Source organism: Podarcis tiliguerta, assembly GCF_965153285.1.
Source record: "Podarcis tiliguerta genome assembly, chromosome: 11".
Taxonomy (NCBI): Eukaryota; Metazoa; Chordata; class Lepidosauria; order Squamata; family Lacertidae; genus Podarcis; species Podarcis tiliguerta.
In genome coordinates, this window is record NC_139544.1 from 15658780 (window position 1) to 15683074 (window position 24295).

The 24295-nt window shown below is 40.3% G+C and overlaps 1 protein-coding gene across 3 annotated transcripts in view; it reads right to left on the bottom strand.

Moving 5' to 3' along the window:
* Window positions 1–380: 380 nt before the first annotated feature.
* GRAMD2B (GRAM domain containing 2B) overlaps window positions 381–24295 on the bottom strand; it is a 51958-nt gene continuing 28043 nt past the window's right edge. Inside the window, exons 2-15 of one of the 3 annotated variants that reach the window (XM_083404538.1) lie at window positions 14594–14716; window positions 13088–13175; window positions 12268–12334; window positions 11747–11850; window positions 11141–11236; window positions 10488–10559; window positions 10319–10399; window positions 8745–8856; window positions 7366–7488; window positions 6131–6221; window positions 5102–5206; window positions 4586–4679; window positions 1658–2627; window positions 381–1391 (exon numbers count right to left, since the gene is read on the bottom strand). In XM_083404538.1, the coding sequence (XP_083260664.1) occupies window positions 2586–2627; window positions 4586–4679; window positions 5102–5206; window positions 6131–6221; window positions 7366–7488; window positions 8745–8856; window positions 10319–10399; window positions 10488–10559; window positions 11141–11236; window positions 11747–11850; window positions 12268–12334; window positions 13088–13175; window positions 14594–14716 (1198 nt within the window). In that variant the 3' untranslated portion in view covers window positions 381–1391; window positions 1658–2585. Of the gene's footprint in view, window positions 1392–1657; window positions 2628–4585; window positions 4680–5101; window positions 5207–6130; window positions 6222–7365; window positions 7489–8744; window positions 8857–10318; window positions 10400–10487; window positions 10560–11140; window positions 11237–11746; window positions 11851–12267; window positions 12335–13087; window positions 13176–14593; window positions 14717–24295 lie in introns of those variants that run through there. The other 2 variants (XM_083404539.1, XM_083404540.1) reach the window with 2 other exon arrangements.

Consider the following 24295-nt stretch of genomic DNA (forward strand, 5'->3'; position numbering starts at 1 on the left):
ATTTGGAGAGTGCTGCTAACGTATTCCCACTCTCTTCTCCAAGCTAAGCCTTCTCTGTGCCTTCAACATTTTCCATAGTGCTGACCACCCTCAGAGCCCTCCTCTGAACCTATTCCTTTCTGTCTATATCCTTCTTAAAGTACGGCAGCCTGAACTGGTCTCAGTACTTCAGATGGCATGAGCAGAATTAAGTAGAACTGTTACACCCCTTCCCTGGAAACGATGGTTCTCTTAAAGCAGGTTTTTATCTCACTGGCCTCTTTTTTTTTTTTTTGCAGCCATTATCACCCTTCTGTCTCATGTTCAGATTGCCATCAGCTAACCATGTGCAGAATTAGCTTCCAGGTTAGACACACTTGAATACATACTCGCACACACACTGCAGTTTTAGAAAGTTTATTTTAAAAATGAATAAGTTACATTTCACAGAAATGATAAGGTAGTCTCTCTACTATGTAAAGAAAACACTGTATTTTATAGATCAGAGTTATTTTAAATAATATTAATATGAACCAACTCATCTGGCTAAAACTAATGAATTACCAGGTTTTTCACTGGTAAGGCACTGTGAAGACAGTAGTATGCGGCAGAATATGGGCTATGGATATTCTAGTGGCAAAAAGTGTTGCTGTGTTGCTATTTGTCCTTCAGTTTCTCAAAAATTTGTTTCTTCTGTAGAAGAAGCTTCCATTTTTCTGTCCTATTCTTAGGGTACTTGAAAATTTCCGTAGAATTTCAGTCAATACAGGGTTTTGAGCTAATTTTAAGGGTGGTGCATGTGGAATTTTTTTTCATTCCCAGGGAACATTTCTTCAGCACTCTGCAGCCTCCCTGGCTGCCTGCACTTATTGATGAAAAAGTCCCATGTGAGGACTTACCTCATGTCTTACCTTGGGCTTTAATTGAAGTGCAGGCACCCAGGAAGGCTGCAGAAGTGCAAACTAGTGTTGAGATGGTTTGCGGACTGAAAGACACTTGCAAACACCTCAAAAGTAAGGTAAGCACATCCGAAGCCTGAACCCTTCTCCAAAGAGTATTTCATCAAAAAAAATTTCATTCATTTGGAAATGTCCTAATGCAATTCCTTTTCACATTGATGGGAAATGGTTGGAATAAATGCAGGAGAAATTGCCAACACAGCACTAAAAACAATGGTTCCATTGTAGATCAAAATACCATGGAGTTACCATTATTATTATTAATAAAAAATGAATTTATATACCATCACATAATCTTTGAGAATTTGTAATCACTAGCTAGCCATTCTTCCAACAGAGTGAATGAAAGCAACACAATGAAATGACAGATTGCAATCCCCAAACCTAGTAACACATGTACCTAGAGTCAATATGATTTTATTTTTTAAAAAAAACCCTTCATTTGGGACTAAACTGAAATCCAAGTTGGCCAATTTACAGTGCAATCTTAACCATGCCTACTCAGGAAGGACTGCAGCTTTAGCCAGTTTATAAATTATTCCACCTGGGGGCAATCCAGACACCCTCACTTCATTGAGTCTGTAAGGGCAAAGGGTCTGACATCCCACTTCAGCTTCCATAGAAATCAACTTAATGAACAAAATTGTACGATGGTGATATTCCATATATATATATGATATGGTATGCTATTAATTGAACTGTGTCAGTTTTTCGAGTACTTCAAGTGCATTTTCAAAAATAAATACGGTAATTAGGTGTCAGATATCCTGATACAGAAATTAAGTACATGAAAGCAATTATTAATTTAGGTATCTGCAGACCAGTTAAATGGGCTAAACGCTGCTGGTATATTCCTGCTCCAGTAAAATTTATGGGTTAGGCCCAGACCAAGTTTAACGCACCCATCCATCATCTGGACCAACCCTATGCAACTAGGGTTGTCAGCTTTTCAATTAGCCTTGCTAATGAGCCTTCAAGAACATTCTGACTAGGGGGGGGGGTGGCCCATTAGCAATGGATGCTCTTCCAGAAAAACTTTACTCATTGCTACATTTTGTTGACAGTAGAATGGCATGCAGAATAGGGCCATTTGGCAAGTCTGCACGGAATGCGTCCCCTCCTACCAGTGAAGAACATGAGCAAAGTGGGAACGGTGTTTTGCTCAGCACCTCGCAAAATGAAGCCCATTGGGTCCTGCTGCTTAACACGTCGGTCATGTGCCCAATTTCTGTTTCGGCAAAAAAAGAAAAGTGAAACGAGCTGGGCAATACATGCATGTGAAAGACACATAACTTTCCAGACATGATTGTACAGCAAATGATACATCCGCACCAAGCATTACTCTTAGTCACACAATATTAAGTCTGAAAGTCACACAAAGAAAGTAGAATTACTGTGGATTTAAGTACTATAACAAAGCACCAAGATCAGTCTTCCCAGTTATTCACAACGTTATAGGTAATAGAAAGGCATCATCCTCTGAATAGAGACACTTTATTGCACAGATTCAAACTTCCACGGTCAAGTGGAGAGTGAAGTTTTTGGAGTCAGTTGAAGGACATAACACCCTGGCCAGCAGAGTCTGATGTCACATTTGGAGTTGCTTATCAGGAAGGAAACGAAGTACGAATGAAGGTAGCTGGCAACTCATTCGCCATCTTCAAGTAGCTTTTGTAAATTGCTTTGGATCTTTAATAAGGAAAGAAAAATACAAGAGAAAGGATTTGGATAAAACTTGCAGCCACTTGCACAACAGATGAACAGCCCAGTGTCATACGCTTTGCTTAACTGGAGTATGCTCTATGAAGTCAAGGCACTCAATCCAGTTAAATCCAAGCAGCCCGTAAATTAAATTCTATAAACTCTGAAGCAATGGTTTGCACAAACAGTTCTTATCCATTCTCAGGGATGCTTTTAAATGGAGAATCACTGGGGAAAGTATCCTGAGGTCAACTAGCATGCTTCGAGTGCCTCTTCCCCAAGGTCTATGAAGATTCTGTTCATCTTTGTGTGCTGAGTATTTGTTGATGGGCAACAGAAATACCTTAGAAGTTTTCTGTTGTCTGTTTCAGGAGTGAGGAACCTGTGGCCTTTTGAGATGCTGCAACTCACCACTAGTCCTGCTGGCTTGGGCTGATGGAAGCGGAGTCAGCAACATTTCAAGGGCCACAGCCTCCCCATCTCTGGTCTATTGCCTCTAACTATACTAGTGAACATATTGCAGAAAAGCAGCAGCAAATAGACAATGTGTTCTGTGGTTTCTGAACCACGTCATTACGTAACTTTTTGAATTTTGGATGTGGAACTATTCTTGGGGAAGTACAACACCGAATAGAAAAGTACTCAGCGGAAAATCTCTCGGTCTGAATTAACTTGATTGTAACTGAGATTTGTACACTGCAGTGTGAAGGGGCCTCCACACCTAGTTTTAGGCTCCGTTCAATCTCCCTGGTAGAGGTTAGAAGTTCATTTGTTTCGACTGTTAGCAAATGAACCTAAATGGGTACCATCTGCAGGGAGCAGGAAACTAGACAAGCAAATCTCCTGATAACAAATGGCAGAAATAAAGCCCCTGTCCATTGGAAGTACAACATTGTTTGGGAAACAGGGTGACTGATTAAGGCTTTTCTTTTAAGTAGAAAGGCAGGCTTTGCAGTTTGTCATATAAATATGAAGGGCTCGTTTGCACATTGCAAAAGGGCTTAACGTGTTCTGTTCCAGCTCTCCACAAGGGCAAATTTTCTGTCCTCCGTAGAAGCCTCAGTGCCATGGTAACGATTAGAAGCTCTGTGGAAGTCTTATGTTGCGTTTTGCTAATGCAAAATCATTCCCACAAAGAGCTCTTTCATAGTGAGCCGTAATAAATTATGAAAATTATTTGTAAATAAAACTCACGAGAGCTTTGGGAGCTAGGGCAGGTGTGTGACAGGTAAGGATGCAGCTGCAAAGGAAGAATCTAGCCATCTTAAGGTGCACCTGAGATTGTTCCTTGTCAAGCAGGGCGTGTATCTACCGCCGTTTAAGTTGGCACCAAATGCAAGCCCCACTGGGATTAGTGCCACTCGGAGCTGCTATGTGGAGCCAATTCTGGAAAATTCTGGAAAAAAGTGAGACTTGCAAGACTTTGCACAATTCAGTTTCATATTTCCTTTGACCACCATGGTTTGAAATCAAGACATATAAGCAAAGGAAAACACTTTGCCTCTCATGATGAGATCAGGCGACTGACAAGTAGGCAGCCCTACCACCTGTCAAAGTAGCCTGTAGATCCAGTTCCCCTAACCTTCAGGTAGGAATTTCCCCCACTACTTTGCCAAATGGGCTGGCACAAAAGCAGCGCTAAGAGTTTGGGAATGGTGGTTAAGCACCATGCCACCCTTATAAACATTAATTTCACTTCCCATGCTCATACATACCAGCAGCTGTTTCTTAGGACAGGAATGGGGAACCTTTTGCCCACCAGATGTTGTTGGACAACAACTCCCATCATCCCTGATTGTTAGCCATGCTGCCTGGGGCTGATGGAAGTTGGAGTCCAACCTCACAGGTTCCCCATCCCTCTTCTAGGACTTGGAAGGTCTGGCTACCTTGGGACACTTTTTTTTAAAGCGCAACAATTCTTAGTTACACAGTTCTCTATTAGTCACCTTTTCCAGTTTGATAAGATTAGCTGTTAACTCCTCAGAGAGACCAACAATGTTAAGAGGCAGTTGAGATCCTAGAGCTTCTTTTATTGGATATCTGAAATGGAGAGTAAATGTGGGAAAGGGAAGCAGAAGACAATTTAAAAATGCACAAAGGAGATGTCTGGAGTTTTGTGAGATAGTGAGGTAAGCAACTAGAATGAGAATGTACAGAAATATAGCACTGGATTAAATTTTACAGTTTTACCTCATGTCAGTTAAAGATCAAAACGCCAAAAATAATGTGCACTATGCACATGCAATTGTATACATGTTTATTCAGAAAAAGTCCTATTAAATGCAATGGGAATTGCTCTCATGTAAGTGCAGATTTAAAATGACTGCTTGAAGAAGAGAATGAAAGCCTAACTCCAGAGGAGAAACTATGGGATAGATGATGATGAAGCTAGGTCTAGCAGGATGACTATAGTATTAAAAATGGAAAGATAAAGACGATTCCAGCAACAAAATCGTTCTTACGCATGGGGATGTGAATCCACATAGGAAGCCATGGTGCCAAGCTGCTCTTCCAGAATGTAGATTTTATATCTCATGTAGAAAGTCGAGAAAATGAGTACACAAACACTGTAGGAGAGGTGGATTGAGGACAAAAAAAACACACTTGATCACCACACAGCAAATTGCTGTTACATTCATTTAGCCATGTAACATTAGGAATTTAACAGTTAAATTTCCACCCCATTAAGCTGATGTGCCTCAATTTCAGACAGCAAAGCTCAATCATGCAAAAAGACTTTCAGAGTGACATTGCAGGTATTTTTCCTCAAGTGTTTTCCATTTGGTAATATAAACTCATCCAGATCTTCACCCTTTACAACAGAGGTGGCTAATGTGGGGAACTTCAGAATATAATGTTGGACTAGAACTCCCATCAGCTCTAGCGAGCACAGCCAATGGTCAAGAATGATGGGAGTTGTAGTCCAATGACATCAGGAGGGCAGCAAGGTGGCTATGCCTTATTTAAAAGATGCAATGGTGCTTAACCCTCCACTGCTTGCTGCAGCCAGGGAACCAGCTGATATCACCCCAGAAGACAGCAGAATATATACAGTGAAGCTCTACTACTGTCTACTCCACCAACCTACATATCTGCAACCTGGTTTGCAATGTTGTTGGCTGTTTCAATTCACCCATGGTCTTTTAAAATATCTCTCAATCTCCTTTCAGTTAGCTTCCAGGAGTCCGGCAAAATGCTTTTAGAAAATCGCATAAGCCTATTATCCATATAACACAACTCTGAGCAATTTATAAAGGTCACACATTTTTTGCTTCCATTTTCCGCAATGGAAACTTGTACTGTGGAACATATTCAGATTCTTTACTGGTGTGCAGCTAATGGGGGGGGGGGGGGAGAGAGAATGTGCAAGCCATTTATTTAGCCACAGGAAGCCCAGCATTCTGAAAGCATCCCAGATTTAAGCCAGCAAAGTTTCCCAGAGTCTTGCTTTTGCAACCTTGCAGTTTGGGGAATGGGTTATATATACTTACAGAATTGCATAGAGAATAAGTATGTGGTTCACAGTCAAAAACTTCTGGTAATTCACTCTGTAAAGGACTCCAAGGATTCTAGGAGGAGGAGCTATGAGAAGAATAAAATATTTATTGAAGCATCTGAAAATGATACGACCAGACACGCTCCATAAGACAACAACTGCCAAATGACTGTAGGGTGCAAGTTGACTGTTGTTGTTGTTTCTTCCTCACTAATTAAAAATATTACAATATGTTAATTCAGGTTATGCTCTGAAGCCACTTAATGAAGGGTAACTGGCTTGGTCTATTATGCAATATGATTATGCTCTAAATCAACTGAGCACATTGTTTAGAGTTAAGCCATCAGCACTGGGCACCTTTATACCTAAGGAAGTCTTGATTAAAAACTACAGCTTAAATATGTGGTTAATCGACTGATGAGCTAATGTTCTCAGCCATATGTAAGATAGCATTCCAATCTGTAAGTTGATCTGAATGGAATATTATTTAGAACAGTGGGGCAAAGAAAGGAATTCTAGAAATATGCAAGGCTATGATTGTACTACATGGAGTGGAACCTGAACAGAGCAAGATCTGGTGTCATAAGTAGACTCCAGCTGTAAACCAAAGGAACACATAGCTGGGAGAAGTTTCCAATTATGGGTGCAGTCTTTGCCCATTCCTTCCTCACTTCCTACCCACAACAGGCATTCTCACTACCAAAATGCTGATTTTCACCTTTCTGCTTTGTATGTCATATTCTATCGGGAGGTTTGCATATGTGATCATCTCCTGCATCTTTCCAGAATTTTGCCTCAAAAATTAAGATCAAATAAAACTGTGAAAGTCTGTATACATTATTATTATTTTGCCACTGTGAGCTGGATCCACAAAAATGTGAGCAGAAGAGAAGCAGCTGCTAGCTTTGTTTGACAAATACTTTCATATGAGTTAGTGCTATCAGAGGTAGATTCTGTAGCAGTTCTCTGGCTTCTGCTTGGGCAAGAGGTTGCATAAATTCTTGCACAAGTAGAAGAACACCTGCAGAAGTAATTTCACTTTTCACTCCCAGTGTTCTGCACAATGTGTAATATAGGGAGCCTCTCTGTGAGCAGGAGATACTTTCCACATATAGAAGGCCATTTCTGGATTCAACCTATGGTCATTTTTAATTGCTGAAATCCAACCCTGCCTGGATCTATCAGCCTAGCCCACAACACCAGCTTCAAATGGGGATTTGCTCTATTTACCATTTCTTGGAAGATTCCTGATTTTATCATCACACAAATATTTAGCCTTAACATCTGTATGGACAGCCTTTGACTCCACCCTGGAGGTATTCAGATGAGTCTGGGTCTCAACAACATGGTAATCTGTTGAAGAACAAGCATTTCAAACTAAAAACAAATGCATGCAGTATTGGGATAACCAATGCGGTGTACTCCAGATGTTATCAGATGACAATTCCCATCATTCCCGGCCAGCATGGCCAATTATCAGGCATAATGGGAGTTGTGAACAACTTAAGGCATTGCATAACACCACAAAGTGCAATGCAGGTGCATAAACATTACTGTGAAGTTAGCCTCATTTCAGTAGGACGTGTCGTACATCCATAATTTTTGTGGTTGTCAGAACCATGGATCATATGCTTAACAACCAGATTGATTAAGATTTTAGTGTAGTCTGCATAATACTTCAGCACAGGATTCCAAGAGGCAAAAATGGTTTGCCTGGATTCTGCACATTTGTGGGAGGTGGGAAGAGAGGAGATGTCCGGTGGTGGTGGCTTCAAAAAGTATGAAGGTGTTTGATCAAAACACTGACAAGAAGTGGCCTGTAGCTCAGTGTAGTGTACGTGTTTTGTATGGTCCCAGGTTCAATCCCTGGTGTCTCCAAGCAGGGTTGGGAAAAGACCTGGCAGAAATCTGGAGATCTACTGATAGTCATTATGTAGACAACTCTGAGACAGAAGGAACAATGGTTTGACATGGTATAAAGAAACTTCCAGCATTCCTGATCAGCATGAATATGTTGAGAAGACATTGATTTGGCCTAAGTGCTTGAAAAATGAATTTGCAACCTCAAGATGAGGCTTCACACAATTATGTTCTCTTGGTGCTACTGAATAGCTAATACTTCAATCCACAGTGTGATTTTACACAGAGCATGTTGGGACTAACCTATTAATTCTCTTGGACAAGTGCCAATATGTGTCAAATTGTGCCTGACCCCTCCCCTCCATACAATAAAAACCAGGCCTTATATGGACAGATCTTACATATGTGTTGAAACCACTACAAAGAATTTAAAGCTTTTTGCACATTAAAAAGTACTACATAAACAACAACCACATTTCCCACTCTTTGGCTCCATGCACACCATACTTTTAAAGCATATTTAAAGCACATGGCATCTCCGAAAGGAAGCTGGGAAATGCAGTTTACCCCTCACAGAGCTATAATTTCAATCACTCTGAACAAAGCACAGTTCCCAGGACTCTTTGGAGGAAGTAATGAGCTTTAAATGTACAGAGTGTATGTAGCCTCTGGGAAAGTGCTCTAAATTCCTAGATAAAAGGCTGCAGTTTCTGCTTCTGGATAGTAAAGAAACGGTTTATTATTCAAACCTTGGAAGGCTTCCAGTTCTGGAGTTTGAGAACCAGTGCTGCTGGATTCTTCCATCTCTTGTCTGCGCTGTTGGATGATGCCATCCAATTCAGAAAAATCTTCATTGAAATCCTGAAGAAAAGATGCACCAGAAATGTTAGTTAAGAATTAACGGTCTGTTCAATATTCTGCAGCCACCCCCCCCCAAATGTCATTTTCAGTAATATGGATCAATAACATCACAATAGTAACAAATAATAAGCATATCTAAAGCAATGTGGCACAGTAGAAAATAGAAAACTTAGGTTGCAGTTCCATAAAGATTTTGATCCGTCAAGTCAAGCTCTCTCAATCTAATCTAGTTTTCAAATAACTTAATTCACCCGAAACTCTTGGAATACAGTTGGAAAGGACTCCAGAGCTTCACCAGATGTTATTTAAACTCTTAGTACAAATGTACTAGAAGTTACATTCTTTTATAATTGGCTTAGCTTGTTGCCCAAACTAGGGCTCTTGGTTAAGTTCTCTTTTCACCAACCACAAGCCTGGGTTCAGGTGACCCATTAAGCCACACCTGGGCTTATTTCAGGGCATCATAGGACTGGGGAGGGGGAAAGTGGCTGCAAGCTTTTCTCCAGGAACCCACATTTTTGTGTGGTCCTGGAAACCTATGTCTTGAGAACCAGGCCACGGTGAGAGATCTATGATAGCTTTCTGCTCAATTTATATGGAGACTGAAAATTCTGAATAATTATTGCTTTTATACCTGAAGATATTCATGTAAACCTCAAGCTTAAAATCTGGTTTGCCTGGGAAAAGGGCAGAACGAGATCTAAAAACAGTGTGATCCACCTTACTCAAATACATAAAACACTGATTAGCTCATTTAAGGGGAAAATGCATCTACATTTGATACGCCACATTGAATTCATGAAAAAGGATGTATCTTTGATGTCCACATGCTAACAATGACATCTGAAAGGGGAAGTCTCTGTGAGCATCTACTTGTCCATGCAATCAAGACTGTGGACTGGTATCAATCATGTGGAAGCCTATGCATGAACAGCTGTTCATGTGGAAGCCTCTCTTTTCAAATCTCTGTACAAGTTACTCATGATGAATGTTGGAATAGAGCCCTAGTGACTTGCCAGAGGTTGACCAGGGAGCTTTACAAGTAAGCAATTAGTGAAGCATTTGATTGCAGTAAGCTTTCAGTAATCATGACACCAAGTCTTCAACAATGTTAATAACATCAAGTTCAGAATGTACATGCAGGTGTGCATCATGCATGAAATGGTCCATTAATGCCTTTGTCAGCTCACTGCCCTCCAGATGTTTCTGACTACAATTCCCATCAGCCCCAGCCAGCATGTTCTGGTTGGGATTGATGAGAGTTGTAGTCTGAAATGTCTGAAGAACAGCAGGTTGGCAAAGGCTGGCCCATGCCAGAATTGGAGAAAGGAATTTCCTACAAAGCCTCCAATACTATCTCAAAACAAAAATCTTATTACTGAAAATTATATTGGCTCATAGCCATTTCATATTGTTCCTCATCAGTTCTTTGCTTTTAATTTTATTAAAAAACAAAACTTACCAGTGGTAAAGTTGTCGGGCGATTTGCCCGGAAGCTATTTTCTGGAGAAGGAAGACTGGGACTGTTGCCAACACTAACATCCTGAAAACACATTTTGAAATGACACCATTTGATCAACTACTAATACTGAGAACACACAGAGACACACCTGAAAAAGGTTTTCACTCACCTCTAGATGTTGACAAACTGATTTTAATAGTTTGTAAGCAGTGTCTCTGGACAGAAAGGACACGAACATGTACTGAAAAGAAAACCACCAAAATTATTATTCAGCATTTGGGGAGACTGCCATAGTTGCTTTAGCTAAGAACAAAGGCACATAAAAGTCATTGTGTGTCATCCAACATGGCAAGCTACTTTTTATCATCTGCCTTGATCATTTGCATCCAAGATTGCTGCTGTCAGTATTGAGTTCCCCCTACAAGCTGACCACTACTAGGATATCTCAATCCTATGGTCACACTCAGATAAGCCTGCCCAACAGCTAGTTTTCCTAGACATACTTGGAGGGGCAAAATAGGCCTGTATCTCTATTACCACTGATTTAGTTGACATGCTTGCATTCCTGAGGGCCCCAGCCACCACCATACCACATAGCCCGAAAACTATCTTAGTTAGACAACTGCAGAGAATGGCTCTTGGGTGGCTGGATTTTGCCGAGGGACCACCAGTTGTAAATCTCTGCATTACAGGGGGAGTGTTACTCTTTCCACAACGTTGGTTCAGGGTATTTTTAATTTTATTATTTATTAAACTTATTAAATCAAAACAAAATGGGGAATTAAAAGGTGCTAAGAAGCTTCTCCCAAAATGTGCACTTACCCTATCAGAGACTGTTGTTATAACCAGGGCATTTGGCACTAGAAGGGCGGTCTTTGTTTTCTTTATCAGTGTCACTGACAACACAGGTATACTAATCTGAAATGAGATTGTATCAGTTATTAGAGTATAAAGATGGTAACTTGGCTCCAGTAGTTTTCATGGTTACTGAGAAATAACCCATTGTGAGAAAGCTGGTTCTTGCATAGACCTGTCACAAAGCAGCTGACATCTGCTGCCTAAGATACTGTGAGATATACAACTAAACATGCAAGTCACACCCTGCTCCATCTCCAATTAAACCCTTGCTTAGAAGGGAAGCAGTATGCTGCTTCCTTAACTCAGCTTCTCCAGAGAGAAACATCTTGAACTGAGAAGACTAGTCAGGTGATTTGTGGTTCTTTTTGTAGACCTAATGCTGTATTAACAATTGATATAGTCACTTCTATTAATAAATTCAACATTATTTCACCACAGGTTGTGGGGCTGAAACCACCGGATCCTTTTTAATTTTCTAATTCTACAAGTGTCCCATTGTTTCCATTAACATTTATATCATCACCCCAACCATATTAAAAAAAGAATTAGGCAAGAATAATAACACTTTACCTTAGTGTCTTTGCCAAAGACCTTAGAATGGAAGCAAATCCAGTTCTCCGATATGAATAGCTTCCCTTGGTACAAGATTTCTTTTTGTAATGCACAGGTAAAATCTGAAAGGGTCACAAGTACAATATTATCTAACAGCTGCACTTGTGCAATGCTGTAAGCAATGTATTAAATACTGTCTATGAAATGTAAATGCTGTTATTCATGGAGGGAGAATCACTCTGAAAAAGTCAAATAGCTTTAGATCATATCCTAAATCTCTTGTAGCTGAACTCTGATCTATTAGGAGAAAGCTACTCAATACAAGATAGTCGTTGAATTATATTTGGGAAAGCAAACATCTTGGCTATGAACTAGAAGAGACTATCAAAAACTAAACATCCAAATTCATGTGTTGATGGCCAGAAATCTCTCACTAATATTTTAGCTAGTAATAGAATTTCTTGCAAAAACTTTGAGGCTTAGTGTGACACAAAATTCAATGTAACAAAACAGGGAAAAAAATTTAGCATTCAACTTACTTTTTCTCAAGGGTTCATCAATCGGGACATCCAGAAACAGCTTGTGAAAGTGAGCATTTGCCTTAAACTAAAGTTGAGGAAACAAATGGATACATTTTGGTTATTGCTGCATAAACATTACTATATATACCAGCTGATGTCTATCTTTGCATTAAGCAACTAACTGTCCCTTTTCTGCAGAAGATGTAGGAACTGGGGTTATATTATGCTATTCAGGAACAGAGGTACAGTTTGAGGGCCTAATATTATTGGACGGGAACGAAGTCCCAGGCAATGGATAACCGATTGGGTCAGAGGCCCAAAATGCCACTGTTATGTCTGAGGGAGAATTATTTTGATACTTTGCACAAGGTCCAAAAATACTTGAGGTCATCGCTGTAGTTTGGCACAATAATACAGCCAACATAAACATGTAATACACTTTGCCTAAAGTGGGTATTTATTAAAAATAAAAATTAATACTGCTCTTCATCAGAAGATCACAGGGCAGTTCACAACATAAAAATATAAAATGAGAATATAAAATATATTGTGAAACAAAAACAAACCAAGCCCCCAAACACATTTAAAAGCCCATACAAGAATGTTTAATCAGCCAAAGGTCTGGTTATAGGGAAACACTTTCGCCTGGCAATTAATGATATATAATGATGGTGCCAGGTGGGCCTCCTTGAGGAGAGCATTCCACAAATGGAGCCACCACAGACAAGGCCCACTCTTGTGTTGCCACCCTCCGGACCTCCTGTGGAGGCACATGAAGAAGGGCCTCAGATGATGACTGCAGGGTCTGGATCCCAAACAAGTAGATTCTCTCCAGTACCTGATTTGAGGCACTCTTCTTCCTTTCGGGCTTTGAGACGTTCTTGCCATCTGTTGCCAAGAAGGTATTATCCACTATTGTCTTCGACCTAGAGCAAGGCAACATCCCATGCATATAACAGTTTTCAAAATGAGGTTTTTCTTTTTTAAAAAGCTCACAGGCAGCATTTCTGCTGCAGGGATCGGTAGCCTGTGGCCCTCTAGATGTTGTTGGACAACAGTTATCATTCTTGACCAATGGCCATGCTGGCTGGAGCTGATAAGAACTGCAGTCCAACAACACCTTACCCTTAAAGATCTCAGGGGGAGTTCTTTTACATAATCAGCTCACCTTTGATACCCGTGTTCACCACACTTTAAAAATAAATAAATCCAGAGAAATAGTAGGTAGATCTGGAGCCAATATGCTTATTTTGAAGTTTTCAAATGACTGCTACTGGAAGCTTTGCAAACACCCGCTCAGTCACAAGAACCATTCATGTAAATTACACATTTTAAGGAAACCATCACTGAAGTACAATGTGGCCTATGGTGTACTGGGGAGAGTGGACACCAGATGCCAAGCCTATGACTGAAGACTCCTCCTTTACACAGGCAACATTCATTATATGAGCTCAAATGAATTCAAACCCAGAGCCCTAATTAACTGATAATGGTCCCTTACTGCCATTAATGATCTATAGGAATAGGTTTAGCCCTGGTATTTATCTCATCTGGGGGAGAAGAAAGCTAGTTGCTCCATCCATAATGGAGGTTTTTCCATCAGGGAGCAGATTGAGGATGTGTGTAGCTGCATGTAGAGAAGAAGGAAGAAAATACAAATTGGGCAGGGAGGAATGCATTTACAAAAACTATGCTGATGACAATACTGTGAAATGTATATGCAAAATGGATGTACAGAAAGATGAGTACGGTAATGGCACACATATATTATTACATAGGTACAGTATAGAATTTTGGGCCAGCTTATGATAGGACAAACGGAAGAGCTATCAGCCAGTGAGATCTTATGTTAAGAACACAGAACATGAATATCTATCTAAACAACTGGCAAAACACCAAATCCTATTTCCAGATTTGTATGGCATTATTACCCTTGTTTCTAATTACTAAGCTACGCCTTCGCAGAATTAAGTGAAAAGCTGAAGATTATTTATAGATTGAGAATCACTGGTTACCCATATGATATCAATTTCAGGTTTATGTGTTCAAGAGAATTAAACCCAGATGTTTAATAACTGAGATGAAGGGGATGTATCTGTGGTTAGTTAGGGACCCTCCACTCATCTCTATTTACTACAGTTTGTAGCAGGGACAGGTATCCATTGGCCAGTCTGGATCTGGTGGCCATCTGGACCAGCCTTTCAAACTCTCCTGAGCCCCACACCACATTGGCAGTGGTCCAAATGGGACTGCAAAAGCAACATCCTCTGGAACTGTGTGTTTAACAGCTTTCTTTGGAAGAGTTACACTACTGAAAAGTTTGTATATTTGGATTCTTTATTACCGTGAAGTTATAACCTTCTTCTGGTCTTCAAAACATTCAAGATCACTTGGTGATGTCTGTGACAGCCCAGGATATGGTTTCCCGCTCTTCTTTTTTTCTTCTGTCCCATTTTCACTTTCTGAACTGCAGGAAAACGACATTTATCATCAGTGCCACTGCATAATTCCTTAAATTCCAAGTCTTCTACATTTTAAAAGCAAACTTTAATAAACAAAGCAAATCCTGACCCATCACCCTAAAATCTAATACTGAAATTGTGCACCTGCCTGCCTATTTATCTAGTTAGGATTTTGGACCATGCTTTCACAACAAATGTAACATTTTTATACCAACTGCAGTATGTACACACCAGCTAGTTCAGTTCTCTTGTTGCTAGCTGGAACTTTGCACTGCTGCTTATCACTGTGGAGATTTGCTCCTGCCACCTTTGATCTACTCTGGTTCTATGATCCGAAGCACTTTTAAATATTTATATAATCGAAAATATCAGTTATCTAATACTGCAGACCTAATCATATTTTAGTTGGGGATAATCCAGTTGAAATCAATGGGATGTTCAAAAAGAAACGTGGAATGGGGCCATCATTGTGAAATACAAATATGCTTATTCTTGGGAAACGTGCAGTAGGAAGATTTTTTTGTCTGCTGCTGCACTGAAGACAACAGTTGTTCTTGGATATAAGACAAAAAAACAGGAATAAACAAGGCCAGCCCAAGACATTTTGCTGCTTGAAGCAAAAACTAAATAGTGCCCCCTCCTGCTGCAGAACTCAGACACCAATTCCTGCTTTCCTCTATCATCACACACACACACACCCCCGCCCCATGGTGCCACCTTGGCAGGGCAAGTGCTAAAACAATAGCCTTAGAAGTCACAGTGTGCTATCATAGCAGAAAGACCCCTGTCTGTATATCTGTAAAGAAAACATTCTGGAGTTTGTTGTGTGTGAATATTGCCAGTACAAACAGGAAAGAAGGTAAAATGACTTGTGAAAAGACAAATAAAGCAAGGTACTGGGTGTGTTGAAATAAGACGGCTTTGTTTTGCTAGTGTAGTGAACAAATATTGTATCTGTCCCAAGCAACATGAGCTGCCGGTTGCAATTCCCAGCAAAGATCAGAGAAGAGATAGCCGCCTCACTAAGTCTGCAGCCTATAAAGGTTGTCTGCAGCATATAATCACTTTACTAATTTGAAGGAGGGAAGGAGCAGATCCAGACTGAAGTGCAGTTAAGGCAGCAAAAAGCTTCGGATATGCACTATGCTCAATGCTAATGCATTTATTTACACGGAAGCAAGCCTAACTGCTTTCAGTGGAACCTACTACCAAAAAAGCATTCTCACGAATGCATCCTTAAGTACAGCCTTCTTCAACTTTGGGTCCTCAAATGTTGTTAGAACTATAACTCCCATCATCTCTGATCACTGGCTAAGCTGGCTGGGGATGATGGAGACTGTAGTTCAACAATATCTGGGGACCAAGCTTGAATAATTCTGCTTTAGTGACTGGTAAAGAGACATGGTAAAATGGAGCATGTTAAATTTTTCTGTTATGATTAAATGAACTTTGGCAGGTTCTGCTTACTTACGGCTTTCAAATGGTCATTCTTTTCACAGTCAGGGTGGTCATTTCAACCAACAGGGACAAAAAAACCAACCAACCCATTCGTCTCTTCCTCCCTAACATTTTCATTCAGGTACACTGAGTCAAGTTCCCTTCAAGAAAAGAGCTGAAGCTCAAGAATTCATCATACTTGCACTCAATGACAATGAAAAATGATAGAGTGCTGTCCTCTGGAACTTGACAGCTTGCATCCTTTTTTACCAATAGAAATTGATTCAGTGTTTCTCATTCTCTAGGAACAAAACAACCAACAGTTCACTGAAAAGCAGCTTCCTTACATTTTCTCTTTCTCCTTTCAGATCTCTTGAGATAGAAAAGCTTTAACAGTTCCACTGGCAGACAGTCTTTCAGCTGTGGGATTCGTAACCCAAGTTGCAAATGGCACAACGTCAAAGCTGAATATTTTCATTCTCACTAGACAATATGATTGCCATTGCTTCAGAGAGTATGTTTTCTAAGGTGAATAAAATTAGTCTTCTTACTCATTCAAAAGCAAGCCCCATATTGAATTTAATGTGATTACTTTGTAACCTCACAAAGGATTGCACTGAGAGTCAATCATATCCGTGGCATGTTTGTTGTATTGTTAGGCTTGGGTGTTTGTTTTGTTTTGTTTTTTTAAAATCTTGAGATTAAAGTTTTTATTGCAAGCTGCCTACAATTTGATTTTGTAACTGGAAAACAGGATAAAAATGTCTTAAAAAATAAATACAGCAATGGAGGACAGGATACCACAGTAATCCTGATGGGAGACATCTAGGAATGCCATGTATGTGGCCCCAAAGATGGGACATAAATGTACAAAATGAAACATTTAAAAACATGATGGCCCCAATCACATCCAATTTGTTTGTGCTTTTTAGAGACCTTCTGAATGGGTTGGAGCTACTTAGTGATACTGCAGTCATAAAAAAATAAGTTTATTTTATTTTGAAGGACTGCAGAGTAGCTTCTTCTTCAGGGACTTCAACTGAACTTTGTGACAATAATTTTCAGAAGCATTATGAGAAAGCAGAACTGAGATTTTGATTTTTGCTTGATGCTTGTAATGCAACAGAAGGGAACGAGAAAAATCACAGGAAACGTATTGTAATTTTAAGACATGCACTGTGAAAAAGAATGCCTCAACTTTAAGAGAATGCTTCAACTTCAATAACAACAGTTTTTAAAAAAAATATTTTATGTATTAAGAAGTTTTTGTTTGTTTCCCATATGAATAGAAGTTCATATTTAGGAATTATTTTTGCAGCTTCAGGATGATTAGGTGATATAAGGCTGTAAATGTACCACTTGTTGGAATTAGTACAGTGGTACCTCGGGTTACATACGCTTCAGGTTACAGACTCCTCTAACCTAGAGATAGTACCTCAGGTTAAGAACTTTCAGGATGAGAACAGGATGAGAATAGAAATCGTGCTCCGGAAGCATGGCAGCAGCAGGAGGCCCCATTAGCTAAAGTGGTGCTTCAGGTTAAGAACGGACCTCCGGAACGAAATAAGTACCTGAGGTACCACTGTAACTAAAACGTCTGCAGACAAGTAGTTACCAAGGCTAGGGTGTTGGCTCCAATATATAAAGAATCTGCTTGATCCACTTCACGTTTGGAAGAGATGACATGATAGATGGGACAAAGGAAGTTATGGCTTCTGGTAAAACAACCAGAATTACATTGAAAATGCTTTGCCTTCCACACCTATCTTTTAACTGGCTTGAGAGTGCTGCAGGCTATCACCTACCTTTGACCTATCTCTTACTTTTTCTGCTGATGCATAGTGATGCAGAAGCAATGAAGTCACTGAATAGAATCTACTGGGTGTCATGGCGCAAAGCCTAGGATGTTGCTGCTTAAGGGCTTGTGTACACTTGCTGGAATTCACATTTTCTCCCTTTGGATTTGACCTTATTGGTCAAATTGAAGTTGAAGATCAAACCTGCTCGATCCTGTCCAGACCAGCAGCTATTCCCTTTTGTCTTTGTCTGCACCTTACAATCTGTTCATCTGAATGTGTTAGTTTTGCACAACCAGGGCATGAACATAAGAATCAGCTGAAAAATTGTGTCTGCTCAGGAATGGCACACATCCAGGAATGGGGGGGGGGGGGGGGATCAAGGCAATGCATCCACTGTCGGAAAAGCAGTTTGGATATATTTTTCAAAAGGAACCGCTGGAATAGGGAAATCTGAATTTACAAGGGAAAACCAAAGGGACAGGAGCTGTTTGAGGGTGATGTCATGTGGATGTCGCTACTTAAATGGAAATGCAAGCAGCTTAAAGTGCATATTAAAAGGAGCTCTATACCCTTCTCAGAGGCACATACTCATGGTGGGTGGTGCAAGAAATAAAAGTGGGTGGAGCAATGGATTTAAATTTTACCCCTGTGCAGTGAACTAGTTTCTACACACACCTCTCTATCCTCCATCCAGGAAGCAAGAGTCATTATCAGAGTTCAGTGATGCATTCCAGCCCAGGAGGGTGTGAAGCAAGACCAGTGAGGCCTGTGGCTTGGGGTGAGAGGTTCTCCATCCCTGCTCCTTTGTAGCAGCCTAAAATTGCTCAGGGGAAGGGATGGAGTAAAGAGCAATCAATGAAGAAAAAGGGATGAGCAAGGTTGAGAGCAGAATCTTAAAGGGGAAGGCCCTTCCTCCCACCCATGGATTCTCTCCATGAAATTTCCTTGCCCTTCTGTTAGCAGCTAGCTAACACCTAATCAGTCAATATCAGGATTAAGAATTTTTTTAAAGCACATCTTTGTACAGTCTAGTCAACAATACTGGAAGTAGCCAGGGCCTTTTTTCAGTAGGAACTCACTGGAACTCAGTTCCGACACCTCTCAGGTGGGCGCCATTGCCATTATAAGAGAACAAGGGAGGTATTCATGGTGCTTCTGACACCTCTTTCTCTACAAAAATTGTGCTGGAAGCAGCGTATCATAACTTACAGATGGGGACAGGCAGGTATACCCCTGTGCAAGAATTAAGATCCAATGGAAAAGATACAGACATGTAACCCTTAATTTGTTATTCAAACCTGCAGTGCAAATCCCAGCGATTCTCATTGAAAAGAGACAAGAAAATTTGCATTTGCATCCTGTCCTTGATTCCATTAAGTCAAAACAGCTTGATTTAGACCTGGTTGACCTTCTCCACAAAGAGGCATGCTGTTTTTCACAGTGGAACCTAGCCGATAATGTGTGGATTGTAAAACATGCTGGATTAATCATGCAGAAAATCATGCAGAAGAGGAGGACGACACCCCCCCCCTCCACCCCCTGGTTTATGCACATGTACGCTGAAGGCTCTTTAGCTCTTTGGAACCTCTTTTATGCCTTTTGTACTATAAACTGGAAATCCATGCCTGACATGGCATTTAAATGGGTAAATAAATTAGGGGGTGTCCTTAAAATACAAAAATAAGTTGGAAATCCATTCCTGAAACCCTGATAGCTCAAAGAATGCCCCTGCTTCATGAAATGTAATCTTTATCCAAAACTAATGTTTTGTTTTTAAATATAACCCCTGTATAAATTAATCTTATTGCTCTGCATATGAGGTAACTTGCTCTTAACCTTCATTAAATACCTTGTAGGATAGGCACCTATTTGTCCAGCAGCTGTATTTGTGAAGCTGCACATACTAACTCACAGATAACTATCATAATTTAAAATGATGACTGAATAATTAGCTGATCCAAGAATGGGAAGACATTTCTTCACTTATAGAGTAACATTAATGCCAGGATTACAAAAGCTTTTGCAACAGCAATCTATGTGAGCAATTAAAAAAAAAACAAAACCCCACAAAATTATCTAAACAGGAAGTGAAATTTATAACTCATACAAAATAATGAAGTATTTTGTAAAAAGAGGAAATTGATACATCATGGGTAAATCTTGCTCCAGGATATAACTGTCAACTATTTCCAAAGACTTACATGCCACTGTTGACAGCCAATCTATAACGAAACACTAGCCTTTCACATCCTAATACAATATGTACGTTGCAGATATACTAGTTAGTGGAAACATGCCTACAGTGAAGATGCATTCACTAAAAGTTACCAGTTTTTTTAACTAAGGCTATGAAAATAACAACTCACTAACTCTTTAATTTTAGAAAAGCATCAGGAACTATAAAATCTATTTTATATTAAGACACCTGAAAAGCATGCTAATAATTTGATGTGTGAATAAAAGGACTATTCAAAAAAGGACATCCATATACATTTACAGGAGGCAACAAACTACAAAGTGGAAAGCTTTCTTCAAAGTTAAGATTTCAGTGAAATTTGCCCACAATCCAAAATTTATGGATTTTTAAAAATAGTTATCCAAACTATAATGAAGTAGCCTCATGGTTCAGGTAGCAAATGAGAAGAGTGGCAAGCTGGATTCCCATCCAACACAGATGGGGCTGCCTGTCACTGCCACCATAGCTGGCTGCCTCCCCACTGGCTACTATAGTCACTGACACCCACAAGGAAGTGCCAGCACCAGTACTCTAACAGGGCTCTCCTGAACCACCATTCCTCACTCTGAGGAAAGCTTCCTTTCTCAGAGCAAAGCATCGTGGGGATAGTGGCTGTGAAGATTCCTGGATCCACTTCTACATTGTGAGGGTGGCAAATCTTGGTTCAAATTTAAATTTCAAGATGCATTTGACACTGTCATGGGAAACTAGTGGTGGCAGATGTGGTCTCCATGGCCACTTCACCAATAATGCCTCACTCTGAGGAAGGACCCCATCCTCAGAGTGAGGCGTCCATTCATTCATTGAGGCCCTCCTCAAACCTGTTGCTTTCCCTCCTTTTTCTTAGGGAAGATCTAATGTAAAATCCATGCCACTGTCAGTGTATCATTTTGGGTTCCTAGTACAGACTTACAACACAAGCACCATGATTCAATTCAGTGTTAGAAACTCAGATATATAAGCTAAACACTAAATGGCACCTTAAACCTAGGTTACGGTCACCACAATGGAATGTCTATGCGCCTGTTCCTGCCCACCTGATGGAAATTATTGGTTGTTGTAGTTGTTATCATTTGTATGACTTTATATTTTAGAGAACGAATCTCACAGCCGTTTAAAACACATTAAAACATCAAACAAAACAATCCAGAATAAAACAAATTCAAGCCTCAAGGAAAATATTTCAGATCCTTCTCTAAGTGACGTTTTGCTTTCCCCAGTCTTCAACCTGGCACTCAGAAATCTCTACACGGTCGCAACTGGACCTGTGCCAGTCACAAAATGAGCCTCACACCTGGCTAATTTCTAATACTGATCCAATCCCATTCAATATTACAAATCTTGAAAGAAAAGTTTCTCTTGTGATTCTTAAATTATATTTTCCACATTTTTGGTATTATATCATGGCTCACAACAGGTCTGACTATATCCCTTTTCAGGCATTCAGACTGAAAAGTGCCAAGGTGCCAGTGGGAATTTATGCGGGGAGTCCCACCCCTTTGATGTTGCTGTATCAGCTGGGCTCATTCCCCAACCAATACGTGATCAGTGTTAGTCTTCAGGGAGCTGTCTTACTTGCATATAGGGCTTTCAACATGGGGATGGGAACCCCAACTGTCAGTGATATTTTTGTTTAGGCTGCTTGACTGTTACATTGGTCTCTGTAGTATACATGTTCAAATCTCTACTGAAATTTATTTTTGTTTCTCCTCTGTAACTCATCCAGTACTGTAGATGAACAAGAATTTGTTTGTTTGCAAGATGGAATACAGGAAGTGACCCTTTTATTTGTGTGACAATGTCAGAGCCAAATTCAGTATCCATTATACAAGCCGATCCTTTGAAACATGCACAACAATTTAGCATGCCCTCTCTCTGTAGGAAAGGAGAAGATGAAACAACCTGAAGGAAACACATAACCATTTAAGAGATTGGTTTTGTGGAGGTGGTTTCAGGAATTAAGTGGGCAGCTGCTCATTAGATGCACAGCACATTAACTACATTATAGACACATAGTAATTAAGCAGCAGGAGTACCTCTTAATTCTTGACCTGGGACGGCACTATTCATGCATTTACTCATGTGTACTCCTGGCCCCACTTGCAACCTTTGCATGTTGAGCATGGAGATCTGAAAACCTTTGCACAAGCATCTGCTTGTGAATAGGGACTCCAGCTGAGTGACATACCCAGCTGCTTCCATGGATGCCCTCTAGGCAAACAGTTGCTTTCATGAAAGATTCCGTTCAGACACTTGCACTCGGCATGCAAAAGTGGGGAGAAGCAACAGCGTTACAATGCATGTGCAAGGCTATAATCACAACTCCACACCACCTGCTGCACACAAAAGTCCTACATGTAAGTAAATGCATGACTAGGGCTATACGTGCATCCAAATGCAGATATAAATAAACAACTCATTTAAAAGAACACAAATCAAACTAACAGTGCAATCCTGTGTGTGTTTATTCAGAAGTTCCATTATGTTTAGGATTGCAGTGTAATAGTTCATGTTTGTTGGGATTCTCCAGACTGAATGGATCAAGGCAGTAGGCAATCTGCTTGAGTGATATATGCAAATACAAACAAAAACAACACCTCAACAAAATTTTTGAAACCAGAGACTCACCAAAAAATGTCAGAGCCAGTGTGGCATAGCAGTTATAGAGTCTGTCTAGGACCTTGGAGATCAGGGTTCAAATCCTCACTTGGATGTGAGGCTCACTTGGGTGACCTTTGGCTAGTCACTACCTCACAGGGTTGCTGTGGGAATTAAATAAGGAGGGGTGAACTCTGTATGCCACCTTGACCTCCTTGGAGAAAAATGTGGGGTATAACTGCAACAAACAAGATACAGTGGCACCTTGGTTTAAGAACAGTCCTGTTTACGAATGATTTGGTTTATGAACTCCGCAAAACTGGAAGTAGTGTCCTGGTTTGCGAACCTTACCTCGGTCTAAGAACGGAATCCGAACAGTAGAAGGGCACCAGTGGCGGGAGGCCTCTTTAGGGAAAGCGCGCCTCGGTTTAAGAACAGTTTCAGTTTAAGAACGGACTTCCGGAATGGATTAAGTTTGTAAACTGAGGTACCACTGTACTGGTTTCTGTGTAAAACCACACCAGACAGACACTAAAACAACTTTTCTGTCTCGAAACAATGAAGTGAGCATCTTAACATATAATTAGCAAAAGCTGAGAAGTATGCCTGTGAGTAATGGGTCAATGGAATCCCATCTGCTCAGCTGACTAATGTGTTCCCATGATCTGCAGGAAATGCAGCAGAATAAAGCTCTGATATTCACCGCAGTGCTCTCACACCAGCTCCTGTGACCTGAATGCTAAGGTGTCCTACTCCAGGGATGTGTAATTTGTGGCCCTCCAGATGTTCTCACAATTCCTTGTCATTGTCCATGCTGACTAGGGCTGATGGAAGTCGGAGTCCAGAACCACTGGGAAGACCCCAGGTTCCCCATACCTGCTGACTGTTCTAGCAAGAATGGCAGACCAAAATGAGCACAGGCATCAGATCCAATCATGCAGGCAGATGTTGGAGCTCCAAATAAAATACAATGCTCATATGACCTGATTATTTTTAACATAGCAATTATTTAATATAGTCAACGTATCACTATAGATGGATAGAATATAGAATATTATGGAATATTTACAGTAAACATTGATATAGAAGTGCAGTCAAGTGATTTAACAGAATTAGAGTGAATGGTTTAAAGAAATTCTAACAAGGACCCTTATGTGTGGAACCCCATGAGCTGAGTTTCCACTTGCTGTTGTTTGACTTTATAAATGGAATTTCTGTGTGTATCTGTGGTGGGGTTGTTTCTTCACAGTTGTTTACTTTTGCTCATATGACAAGAACAGAGCCTGATTCAAAACACTGTTAGTAGGGTAGCAGACTGCATAAACAGCAGAATTTTCCTGCTTCAAATGTTGCTGGACACACAGGGCAGAGGGAGGCAAGCACTCTTAAGATCATTTGTGCATAAACCAATCTACATGCTACTAGGTTTGTGGAAATATTTGAGATGTAAATATGTATCCTAGCTACTCTCATGTCTTCCTCTCCCTGTTGTTGTTTCCCTTCCCCAACTTCTG